The sequence below is a fragment of the Halichoerus grypus genome, chromosome 10 (genome assembly GCF_964656455.1).
Source record: "Halichoerus grypus chromosome 10, mHalGry1.hap1.1, whole genome shotgun sequence".
NCBI lineage: Eukaryota > Metazoa > Chordata > Mammalia > Carnivora > Phocidae > Halichoerus > Halichoerus grypus.
The window spans coordinates 112,487,289-112,500,117 of record NC_135721.1 but is presented as its reverse complement, the minus strand read 5'-3'; the positions used below and the strand labels follow the sequence as shown (position 1 = coordinate 112,500,117).

The 12,829-nt window shown below is 48.7% G+C and overlaps 1 protein-coding gene across 12 annotated transcripts in view; it reads left to right on the top strand.

Moving 5' to 3' along the window:
- The first annotated feature begins 667 nt into the window (after window positions 1-667).
- HM13 (histocompatibility minor 13) overlaps window positions 668-12,829 on the top strand; it is a 39,642-nt gene continuing 27,480 nt past the window's right edge. For 4 of the 12 annotated variants that reach the window (XR_004926460.2, XM_078057066.1, XM_036121822.2 and 1 more), the window contains exons 1-3: window positions 670-976; window positions 10,618-10,716; window positions 11,076-11,204. Coding sequence is in view for 9 of the 12 variants with exons in the window: in XM_078057066.1 (XP_077913192.1) it covers window positions 794-976; window positions 10,618-10,716; window positions 11,076-11,204 (411 nt within the window). In the remaining 3 variants the exon portion in view is untranslated. Of the gene's footprint in view, window positions 977-10,617; window positions 10,717-11,075; window positions 11,205-12,829 lie in introns of those variants that run through there. The other 8 variants (XR_004926461.2, XM_036121818.2, XM_078057065.1 and 5 more) reach the window with 7 other exon arrangements.

Below are 12,829 nucleotides of genomic sequence, written 5' to 3'. Positions count from 1 at the left end.
TCTCCTCAGCCCTAGACACACATACACTGGAAGCTCCACAGGACTGTCCATCTGCAGAGCCAACCGCCTGATTCTTGTCCTCTGGAACTGATGGGAACCACCCTGGTCCAAGCCAAATGCAGAAGTGAACTAGATTCCTAGAGAGGGAGGTCTCTGAATTATTTACGTCCATTAACATACTACAGAATACGTAAGTACACACGAATATCCTAGACTTCATATTTTACTTTCTTCACTTCATTGTCTTCCCAACACCTTCCCCTACCACCGCATTAAAAATGCAAGCTTCACGAGTATAGGGACGGACTTTTGCCTGTATGTGTCCCCAGAGCCTAGGGCAGCGTCTGGCATATAACGGGATACTCAAATATTTAAGGGGTGAAGGAACAGTTAAATATTGGATGAATCATGCATGAATGAACAAATTCTTAGTTATCATGATGAGGACTTGTGGGGAGCGGAACAGCCTGGGATTGAGGAAGTCGGCTGGGACTGGCGCATGGGATCCTCAGGCCTCCCTCGGGATGGATGCCCAGCACAGTGGTTCCGTGTTCCTTCCCCGACCAATCACGAGTTGCTTAGCAACTGGTCGCCCGGCCCTCCGCTACCATTAGAGGGCGCGCGGGCGGGGAGACGTGAACGCGCACGCGTGCGCGGCGCGGGCCGGCGAGGGCAGCACGTCACTTCCTGTTTCTTTAAGGGAACGTGGCTTTTCCCGCAGCGCCCGTCTTCCCGTCTTGCGTCTCTGCTGCGGCGGCCGGAGCTGGAGTCGGACCCGGAGCGCAGCGTTGCCATGGACTCGGCCCTCAGCGACCCGCACAACGGCAGCGCCGAGGCAGGCGGCGCAGCCAACGGCACGACGCGGCCGCCTTCCACGCCCGAGGGCATCGCGCTGGCCTACGGCAGCCTCCTGCTCATGGCGCTGCTGCCCATCTTCTTCGGCGCCCTGCGCTCCGTGCGCTGCGCCCGCGGCAAGGTAGGGTCGGAGGCAAAACCGCGCGCGCTTCCCACCTCCCACCCGTGACGTGACTGACGAGGACCGTCCTCCCGCCCGCGCAGACACCTCCTCTCCCCAGACGCTGACCCTTCCCGGCATGGATCACCACCGCTTCCCCACCCCGAGCCCACATCCGGGAGCTGGCCTTAGGTGCTCTGGGATCTGACACCTTCTCTTATAGGGGCCGGCTTCTATCCCCACTCGGACCCTGACACATTTTTCTCTCTGTGCATCATGCTGCAAACACTGTCAGGCTCACACTGCGATTCGGGCGGTGTATTGTTCTGAGCCTGCTGGACCCAGCCAGACCGGCCCCACCCTCTGCTCTGGCTGCTCATCCCATATGGGACACCTCTTCCTGGGCTCCGGGTCAACCCCCGTCTGTACCTGATGGGGCGCTGGTCCTGACAACTGAATGGTACAATCCCCCGTCATTCCTCCGTTGGGAACCCTGCCTCATCCACCCTAGGGCAAATTCTAGCATCCAGACCCATCCTGAAACTGTGACACCTCTCTAACTGGAATCTGTGACCCGTAGTGTGCTCCTCTAGAACCTCCAGATCAGGCCCTTGCGCCACCTCAAAAAAATTAATCCAAGGATAAAGCCCCACCTCAGGCGCCAGTTCTTTGCCTCACTTCTCAGACCAGTTTCACTCAGCCAGTCCCTCAGAATCTGGCACCATAGTGCCTCTCTTTTTAACCAAGCATAGACCCCTTCTTTTGCTGGTTTGCCCTCCGTGGCTGGTAGACACTCCCAGTCGTGGACCTGTCCTAGCCTGAGCCCAGGCCCTGTTCCCAACTCCTCACCCTGTTCCCACCCCAGACCCCAACCTTACCTCAAAGTAGCTTTTCTTCTTGTGCTCCCTAAGACAGGCCCTCCACGAAATTGGACTTACCTGCTGAGCAGCTGAGCTGCTGTTGGCCTCTGAGAGCAGGCCAGACCCATTCCTGACCTTCCTCAACTTATGTCCCATTGGACACCTAGGAGGACCCCATCATCTCCCCCCACCCTCCATCTTCTTCCCTATTAAGTCCTCTCCGGCCCCTGTGGGGAAATGACTACTTAAGATCCCTCTGCCAATAAGGGGCACAACGAGGTGTTGCTAGACCTAGTCCAGGGCTGTCCTTGACACAGGTGATTCTGTAGACCCCCACAGGAAGCACCAGTGGCTTCTCACTTCCTGGCACCCTCTCCCCTCCTAATCTGTAGCTCCTCCCCTACCCAAACCTGAAGTTGAACTTAAGCGGAAGCTGTCTTACCCAAAGTGGGAAGGTCCACAAAGCAGCTGCCACTTTTGAAACTGCTCGAGTACAGGTTTTCAAAACATTACCCAACTTGAGGTCTGCCACCTTCCTTACCCAAGATCAGAGAACTCTCTGTTGGCTCCTTCTTTTTTTTTTTTTTTTTAAAGATTTTATTTATTTATTTGAGACAGAATGAGAGAGAGAGAGAGAGCACATGAGAGGGGGGAGGGTCAGAGGGAGAAGCAGGCTCCCTGACTCGATCCAGGGACTCCAGGATCATGACCTGAGCCGAAGGCAGTCGCCCAACCAACTGAGCCACCCAGGCGCCCCTCTGTTGGCTCCTTCTATGGGCAGACACAAAGGGAAATAGGCAGGGCTTAGATGGCCCTATTTGCCTTTCTATTCTGCCTCTTCTAAGCAGAGTTCAGGTGGCCTTCAACTTCCCTGCCATCCCTTTTTGGCAAACACTTGGTGCAGGGGAAGGTTCTGAAATAGACTAGGACAAAGGAGGTAAAAACACCATGGCATGAACCGGGCAGCTTGATCTGAGGGGCTCCTAAAACTGAGTAATTCTCCTTGATGTCTTCTACACAAGGATCACTAGTCTCAAGAAAGCATTTTACCAACAACAGAATTTCCTGAACCTCCACTGTTGACCAGGGGGTTGGGGGAGGATGCAAAAATGAGTGGGTCAGAGCCCTGTCACCAAGGACTTTAGGTGCCTGGACAGAGGAGGAATAACTAGCTATGTGATTGCAGTACAGTAGTGCTGTGGGGTTTAGGGAGAAAGTTTGAGGCACCTCAACACCTGAGGAAGGGCAGAGAGGCTTTGTGCTGGAGACGGGCTTGAGCCTTATGCAGAGGTAGAATTTCAGCCAGAAGACATTCCAGGCAGAGGAAACCAGGTAAGCAGCGCTACAAGAGTTTAGGAGAGGGGCGCCTGGATGGCACAGTCGGTTAAGCATCTGACTTTTGGTTTCTGCTGAGATCGTGATCTTGGGATTGTGAGATCGAGCCCTGCATCCAGCTTTGCACTGAGTATGGAGTCTGCTTGGGATTCTCTCCCTCTCTCCCCCTCCTGCTCATACTCGTGCACTTTCTGTCTTTCTCAAATAAATGAATCTTAAAAAAAAAAAAAAAAAAGACAGTTTAGGAGTTGCAGTTTAGGAGTTGGCGGAAGGTCTGGTGTGGCAGGAACAGAGGGTACGCATAGAAGAGAGCTTTCAATCCACCGTAGCCTCTAAATACCACCCCCATCATCTCCTCCAGGTTGCGTGAAATTGCAGATGGCCAGACCCACCACCAATAACCAGGATATTCTGAAATTTACAAAGCCTTCACTGTCTTTGCTTCTCCCAGTAACTGAATGTTACAGATGGAACCAGTTTTATTTTCCTGTCGTACAGAGAAAGAAACTGAGGGTCAAAGAAATGACTACTTACGATCCCTCTGCCAATAAGGGGCACGACTAGGTGTTGCTAGACCTAGTCCAGGGCTGTCCCTGATACAGGTGACTCTGTAGACCCACACAAGTGGCATTTGGGCAAAAAACAACTCCCTTTTTCCACCCCGAGTCATGTTTCCCTGGTCATGTGGCAAGGAGAGAGAAAAGTTAGTGTGGGGGCCCAGGAGTTTTGATTTCCCACCAGTGTTAGACCTTAAAGCCAGCTGAGAGAGGGCATCTGAGGACAGAATTCTCCCTGGAGCCAAGTTGTCCGTAACAGGCAGAGCAAATTGTGAAATCATGGGGAGAAGAAGGTGGAGCATCCAAGAGTGTGTTGGGAAGAAGTAGCCATGGGAGGAGCACTCTTAGAGGGGTGCCCATCCCTGTCAGAGACCTGTGTTCCCAGAAGGGAGCAAATCCCAGCCCAAGCAATAGCTGGGGATCAGATTACTTCAAAGGCCCTTGGCCTGTAACTCAGAGGAGCCCCTCAGCCAGCTGGACTGGGCTTCTGCTCTGTGCCAGGCCCTGGGCTGGGTACCAGGGGTGCTGGGACAACGAAGGCCAGGCCCTGCCCTCCCAGAGCTCAGCGCCCCACGGAGAAACAGATGTGTGAGCAGCCGACTAAACCGAATCCTGATACGCCTTCCAGAGGAGGCCGCAGCTGCCTTTGCATGGATGGGCGAAAGTTCAGGCAGAACAGGAGAGAGGGAGGCATGGCACTGCGGGGTGCACTCAGGGAGGCAGCGGACAGTGTGATGTGAGCCCCGCGGCAGGGCCTTGGAGGCCATAACAAGATGTTCAGGCAGCCTGCAGCCTTTCTGCATGACAGAATCCTGAAGGCAACACAGTAGTTCATCTTCATAGTTACAAAATGACCATATACTTGCACCTGTAAAAAAAAAAAAAAAATCCAAGCCATGCAGAAGTATAAAGGAAAAGCCTCCTCAGTACCACTTCTTGAAGGAACCCAGGTAGCTCTTTGGTGTGTAACCTTCCAGAACTTTTTCTTTGTATATATAAACATGTGTGTGCCTGTGTGTATACACAAATGTAAATTTACTTTTATAACAGTGGGATTTTACAGTACATACTGCTCTGCAGTTTCATTTTTTTTTTTTTCTTTAATCCCTGTGTCTTGGTGTCTTGGTCATTTTCCTGTCAGTACCTGCAGATCTGCCTCATTATTTTATGGCGGGGAGGGTAATTAATGCATGCCTGTGGTACAGAATTCCAGAGGTGCAGAGGGCATCATGAAAGCCTCCGTCCTACCCAGTACCCAGTTTCCCTCCCAGAGGCAGCCCGTTTCTTGGATATCCATCCAAGAAATTCTGTGCCTTTACAAATAAATAAGCATATGCTTTCTCCCCGTTTTTGCAGTTTAACTGATATTTTGTTATAAATACACTTTTTTGCGCCTTGCTTTTTTCACCAAATATATGTTGGAGATCAAATATATCAGTACATATGGAGCAGTCTTGTTCTTCTGTGACAGCTGCATGGTATCCTACCTGTATCCCACAGTTTGTTTAGAGCCCTGGTTCTCAAAGTGTGATTGCTGGACCAGCAGCAGCGGCAATAGTCTCACCTGGGAACTTGTTAGAAATGCAGATTCTGGGGGCGCCTGGGTGGCTCAGTCGTTAGGCATCTGCCTTCGGCTCAGGTCATGATCCCAGGGTCCTGGGATCAAGCCCCACGTCGGGCTCCCTGCTCCATGCGAGGCCTGCTTCTCCCTCTCCCACTCACCCTGCTTGTGTTGCCCTGCTTGTGTTTCCTCTCTCGCTGTGTCTCTCTGTCAAGTAATAAATAAAATCTTAAAAAAAAAAATGCAGATTCTAGGTGCCTGGGTGGCTCCATCATTAGGCGTCTGCCTTCGGCTCAGGTCATGATCCCAGGGTCCTGGGTTCGAGCCCCACATCGGCTCCCTGCTCAGCGGAAGGCCTGCTTCTCCCTCTGCTGCTCCCCCTGCTTGTGTTCCCTCTCCACCGTGTCTCTCTCTGTCAAATAAATAAATAAAATCTTAAAAAAAAAGAAATGCAGATTCTGAATTAGAAACTCAAGGTGGACCTGGCAGTCTGTTTTCACAAGCCCTCCTGACGATTTTTCTCTGTGCTCATGTGAGAACCTCTGATTTAGAGTCCTCCACAGGTTGTTTAGACGGGTACCAGTCTTTTACAAACCATGCTGAAATTAATCTCCTTATATGTTTGTTACTTCACACTTGTCTGTATGTGTAGGATTTTTTTTGTTTGTTTTTTTGAAATTGATTTGCTGGGTCAAAGGCTATGTGCATGTTTGATATAGATTGATCTTACCAAATTATGCACCCTAGAGGTTGTATAAGTTTATACACCCACCAGCAGTGACCTCAATTCCTGTGTAATGGCTACGCAATAGTCCAGTCTCCAGGGGTTTCTGAGTCAGGTGTGTGATACAGTCAGGTCTAGGCTTCAGAAAGAGCTCCTGGCAGAGTCAGTGATGGGCGGGAGGGAGAACAGGAAGGAGGCTGGTGAGGTGGTCGCGGTGAAGATTGTAGTGGGGCACAGGATTGGAGTGGGAGGGTGAGTTCTAGAAATGCTTAGGAAACAGAGTCATGGTGAGGTAGGTGAGTGAGTGAATGTAGTGGAAAGAAGAGGAGACCCTGGGGTCTCCAGCTGGGGTGACAGAGTAACAGAATGGTCCACAAGTCCCAGATCATTTCTAGGGCATGGCCTGGAAGCAGCCCTCCCAGAGCTCGGGCCGAGCCAATGACTTGAGGCCAGGCATCTGTCTTCCCTTGCTGCTTTTGCTTCCGCCCTGATAACTGAACGTCCAGAATGTCACTGGAAGCTAAATTTATTTCTGCTATTTGTGTCAGCTTCACACACACACACACAAACACACACTGATTATGTTTTGTGTTTTGGGAGCTATTGCATTTGCCTAAGAGCATCCGGTTTGAAAATCCACATTGGGGGCACCTGGGTGGCTCAGATGGTTAAGCATCTGCCTTCTGCTCAGGTCATGATCCCAGGGTCCTGGGATCGAACCCCACATTGGGCTCCTGGCTCAGCGGGGAGCCTGCTTCTTCCTCTCCCTCTGCCTCTCCCCCTGCTCATGTTCTCTCTTTCTCTGTATCTCTGTGTCTCAAATGAATAAATAAAATCTTTTAAAAAAATGCTTTAAAAAAAAAAATCCACATTGAATTGGTAGAGAATCCTAACAACTTTTTGTATTTTTGTAACGACAAGGGTTAACTGTTTTGGATTTGTTTGTTTTGTGGAGGGAGGAGCAGAGCGAGAGAGAGAGAGAGAGAAAGAGAGAGAATCTTAAGCAGGCTCCATGCCCAGTGCAGAGCCCGACATGGGGCTCCCATCTCAAACCTTGAGATCATGACCTGAGCAGAAATCAAGAGTTGGATGCTTAACCAACTGAGTCAGCCAGGTGCCCCAAAGGTTAACTGTTTCATTGTCACAGGCTCCCTGAGCATCTTGTCAACAATCCCTGAACAACTTGCCAGCAGAAATTTCCAGGTAGGAAAGGTAGAGGTCATCTAGGAAGTAGTGGCTAAGAGTTGGGGCACTGGAACCAGACTGCCTCCGTTTGAATCCTGACTCCACCACTCACCAGCTGTGTGACCTTAAGCAAGTTACTTCACCTCCCTGAGCTCTTAAAAATAGCTGCTTCGTAGAGGATGAAGTCATGTATAGCACCTAGAACAGGGCTTGGCACATAGAACGCTCTTCGTAAATGTTGTTCTTATTACTGTAACTGCCGGATTTCCAGTCTCCCATCCTGACTCAACATTGCAGCATGGATATTTACAGTCATCCACGGAGGAGACCAGAGTCCTCTGTATAGTGGGACATGTGTCCAACCTTGACTTGTCATCAAGTAATTTTAAGCCTCTTCCCACCCAGGACACAGGTATTTTAGGCTAAAATAAAAGGAATATGTGGAAATGAGCCATAACACTGGTTTGTAGGTGAGTCCCATGTGGTCTGCACCTGCAGGTCCCTCTACCTCATGTTTCCCTTCCTTGTACACAGAGCAAATTCCTCAACCGAATGTGTTTCTGGGTCCTACCCCCTACCAGGACCTGTGCTTAACCTTCAAGGCTTTGCCTAAGTGCTATCTGCTTTCTTGTGATTCCCTAATATGTACTACTACTGTTATAATAATAGAGTCGTGACAGCTCGTGTGACAGCTCGAGGCACAACACTAAGTATTTCCAATGCAAAAGTCATAGAATCCTGGGACGCCTGGGTGGCTCAGTTGGTTAAGCATCTGTCTTCAGCTCAGGTCATGACCTCAGGGTCTTAGGATCAAGCCCCCTGTCAGGCTCCCACCCAGCAGTAAATCTGCTGCTCCCTTACCCTCTGTCTCTCCCTCCCTCCCTCCCCGTTTGTGCATGTATACTCTCTCTCTCTCTCAAATAAATAAAATCTTAAAAAAAAAAAGTCATAGAATCCTGAAATTCATCATACAGCTGAGGAGATGGAGGCTCTGAGAGAGAGAATAACATTCCCGGGCCCCACAGCTGGGAAGAGGCAGAGCTGGGAGTCGGGCTGGGCTTTCTGACATCAGGGCCATCTCCCACCCATTTGGCACTCGCACTGGGTACCGCAGCAGTGTATGTCTTGTTTTGTCACAGGTCACTCTGTATCGTGATATTCTGCTTACATGTCAGGGTCTTGGCCTGCGTGCCTGTGGACTCTTTGAGATTAACAGCTGTCTAACTCAGCCTCCGCTCCTGCTACACGGGACATATATTGAGTTTGTGGAGGTACACAGAGGGGAGGAGGGAGAGAACCCTGCCTCTGTTTGTCAGTACTGCTCACCTGCCCCACCCCTTCCTCCCAGCAGAGCTGCCCCTGGATGCTCCAGAAAGGAGGGTGTCCCTTCCAGCCACCTCAGTCAGGCATATGTTGGGGTTTGGTGAAGCGCCTCCCCACTCCCCTCTCCCTGACAGTCCTAGCTCCTCATACAGTCACGGTACTTTACCGTTTGCCAGGCTATTTCACATCCCGTATCTCATTTGGTTGAAGTCTCTTGGCCCTTTTAGAGGTAAGTAAAGCCTAGAGATTGTGATCCTGTTTGACAGATGAGTAAACTGAGACTCAGAGAGCCAAGGATTTGCCTCCAGTCACCCAGCAAGCCATTAATAGAGCACTGAATACCTTGATTATACTTTACGTGTATCATTTGCACATGTGTGAATTTTATCTGTAGGAAAAATTCCCTGAAGTGGAATTGCTTGGTCAATGCACTTGTGATTTTGACAAACATTGTCAGAGTGCTCTCTGCAGGAAGACCAGTTTACCCTCCTGAAGGTACCAAGGGTCAGCACCTGTTTCCCCATAGCCTCACCAGCTCAGTCTGTTCTCCAGCCATTCTGATAGATGAAAACTGGAATCTCAGTGTACTTCAACTTATTAAAAAGTGAGGATGAAAAGAAAAAAAAGAGTGAGGATGAACATTTTTTCCTGTGAATAAGAGCTTTTTATGGTTCCTGCTCTGTGAACCTTCTCTGTGTTCTTGGGCATGTGCAAATTACAATTTGATGCACCTGCTGAATTGCCCTCCCCAAAAGGCTGGGCCAGTTTGTACTAAAACCAACAGTGTGTGCACATCCCAGCTCCCCAGCTCAGCTCCATTTCGTGACCATTCCATGGGCTTACTGCTCTCTGCCCCCATCTCCTTCCCTTTCTGCAATTTTCCTTCCATCGTTGAGCAGAAGGTCTGCCTGACCCGAAATCTGCCCTTTCCAGGCAGCCTCCCCTTTAGCATGTTTTGTCCTATTGGTTTTTAAGAGGCAGCTGTGAGCCAAAAAAATTAATGAGACTCTGCAGCTGAAGATGATCCCCTGTCCCAGGGGTGCGGGTGCCTTATTCACAGGATGGACATGGTGATGGTGGAATCTCAGGCATTGTGATGAGCCTGTGGAGAGCACTTCACTTTGACTTTAGCAGAAGTCTCATCCAGGAGCTCTGGTAGCTAGGATATAAAATAGAACAGACCTGTAAAATGCAGGGGGAATTGCAGTGAGAGAGTAGGCTTAGCCCAGTGGGAAATCTGGGGATGCTTCATGGCAGTGACATTGGCCAGGTCCTTGACTGAGGATTCTGCTAGCAGAGAGGGCATGAGGAGAACATGATGAACTTGAAAGCTTTCAACTCTGTGTTTTTTAATATAAATTTAAACCAGAATTATACTACCATTGATGGATTCTCATTAGAGAGATTTCTGGCAGGAATTCTGTGAAGTTGATAAAATCCCTATGCTGTGCTGTTGCTACACTCTCAGGTTTTTCCTTGTTTAAAGTACTGAAATTATTTTGACTACATTCAGGTTTTTTCGTGTAAACATTTATCTGTCATGTCTTTACCCAAAGCACATTGTCGCCAACTATAGCATCTGCCATTGTATATTTAATTGTGGTTTTTACTCTTACCAGATTCAGTTTTCCCAGTCAGATTTCTTAAGTGTAAGTTTTGTCAAGATTTGCTTCTCCTTGCAGTTGGCATCTTCCCGCGTACAGTTTCATTTGCTGTCAGTTTTATCTGTTGTTGGTTTATTTCTACTCATACATATTGGATAACAAATTCATCGTGTTTACTTGGTAGCTAATCCATAAGGAGGCTGGGAATAGTTCTCATGAGGCCTAGGACTACTCTATTGTCACAGTTTCCAGGGTTTTCTCTCAGTTATTACATGCTGTAACTGCCTCTGCCATCGCTCTTCTCCCCAGATATGCCCCACGTGCACTGTCGGGTTCCACATCGCCCCAGTGGCAAAACAGTGGGGTGGAGCATCTTGCCCCAGCGTGGGCAGAGGGAACCGCATTGCCAAAGCCTGGGGTCGGGAAGTGGTGGAGGGGGAGATGAATGAGCTCCGGGCCCCAGAGGCCAGAACTGCACCCCGTACTCACAGGCACCTTTCTTGTCTGCTCTAGAATGCCTCAGACATGCCCGAGACTATCACCAGCCGGGACGCCGCCCGGTTCCCCATCATCGCCAGCTGCACGCTTTTGGGGCTCTATCTCTTTTTCAAAGTAAGTCCTTTGCCACCTGTTGTGTCATTTGGTTTAAATAACTTTATTTTGTTTTGTTTTGTTTTTCCCATCAAAGGAGATATGCATGTTCATTTGTAGAAAATAAAGAACAAGGGGAAAAAAAAGTCCTAATAATTCACCTCTAGACCGACTACACAGAGATAACCACCGATGGCATTCAGGACTCTTTCCCATAGTCATTATTTCTTTTCTCCGCGTGGCTTTTTTGGGTTTTTTTTTTTCATGATACCATTTTGGTTGCATTGTACTGTTTATGCTGGGACGGGGTATAGCTTGGGTCTCCGATGCACCTCTACCATACTAATTGCCTTTTTTTTTTTTTTTTTTAATTTACCGAGGTTTATTTTCCCAATAAAAGTTACACGGGCTCAGTGTTGAAAACGTGGAAAACACAGAAAAGTAAAAAGGGGAAAACAGCAGTCATCCAAAACCCCACTACCAGAGACAATCACAGATTCCCTTTGGAGGTGTGTCCTTGCGCTGTTTTCCCGGTGCATGGTTTCTCCGTAGCTGTGGCCACGTGGCGTACTCAGTTTTGTAGCTGCCGCTTTCACTCCCCATGAATAACATCATAAGCATTCTCTCATGTTACTGCAAACTCTTCTGAGGCTTTTCTTTTTTTTTTTTTTAATATAACACGTACTATTTTCTGATTATGAAAGTAAGATATGCAGAAAACTTAAAGAGTGGGGGAAAAATACACAGAGGTAACAATCCCTATTAACGTTTGGGCATGTCTCCTTTCAGGCTTTTAATAAGCATGCTTTCCACCTAATCATCACCCTACCCTAGCTTAGTGTGGTGTCTTCTGTTTTCGCAGTCGTGCCTCACAAGCGCTTTTTCCCTGGTCACTGAAAAGCCCTCAAGGACGACTTTTAATTCGCATGTTACAAACAGAGGTAGATGGCGAAAAAAATGTTTTCAGTCTACGGGAAGGTGTAAATGAGCCATAATCTTCTCCCCAGTATAGTTTCTTGTGAATCTTACGCATAGATATACATTTTTGTTAAAATATAAAAACAAATATACGTATGAGATACAGGATTTTTACTGTAGAGATCTTTTTATTATCAACACAGTCACATCTGCCTTACTCTTCTTAACACCTCCCTGTGGCTCTGTCTTACGGCTGCGCCCCTGAGGGATGTCTAGTGCTGGGACACCGCAGCGGTGCTGCTGTGAACACTGGGCACGTATTTTCAAGTATTTCTGCAGTAGGAGGACCCAGTCCCATCACGTCTGCATTTGTAAGTTGAACAGGTAGTACCAAATCCCCACACAAGATGGCACGCATTTACATTTCCCCCGAGAGTTCGGGTGTGCTGGCTCCCCGTACTCTCACCAGCATTGAGTAGCATCAAAATTCCTTATCTTTATCAGTCTGTGAGGGAGTCAGCAACGGAATTTTTACATCCGTTTCCTCTCCCGTCGCCCCCTCGTTGTTGGATCAGAACTACACTTTTTTTTTTCTTAATGGTTTCAGAATGCCTCCCCCCCCCGCCCAGGCCAGATTCACCACAGCTCACCTCCAGCATCCCCCTCACTTTAAACAGAAAACGTCATCTCAGTTTTTACTCTTACAAATAAGAGTGCATCAAACAACATTAGGTATTCACTGATTTTTTTTTTCCCCTGGACCTTGGGTGAAGAGTTGAATTTATTCCATGCTTTGGTTCATAGCACACCATCATCAGTCCCTGCCAGGCTCCCCCTTCACCCCTAGTGCCCGCCTCCATTTCCCACCTTCATTTCCCTCTCCACAAGAAGCACCTGCTCTGATGCGTTTGCTTTGTCTTCAGATGTGTGTCTCCTTATAAAACGTATGGTGTCAGTATATCTGTGTCTATTGAGAGTCCAGCTTCCATAAATAGAGCTGTGCAGTACATCTCCCTCTGTTTGCTTTTTCTCTCCCCTGTACTTTTGAGGTCTCTCTGAGGCTGTCTGTACATCTAGCCCATTGCCTCCAACTTGACTTTTGGCAGGTATTTCTCAGGTCTCTGCTGTGCTGAGTGCCAGTGATATATACCCAGGCCCTTGCCTCAAGACCTTCTAACATTTTTAGTACTTAGGATTCTTTCCTTCAGCTGGGTTC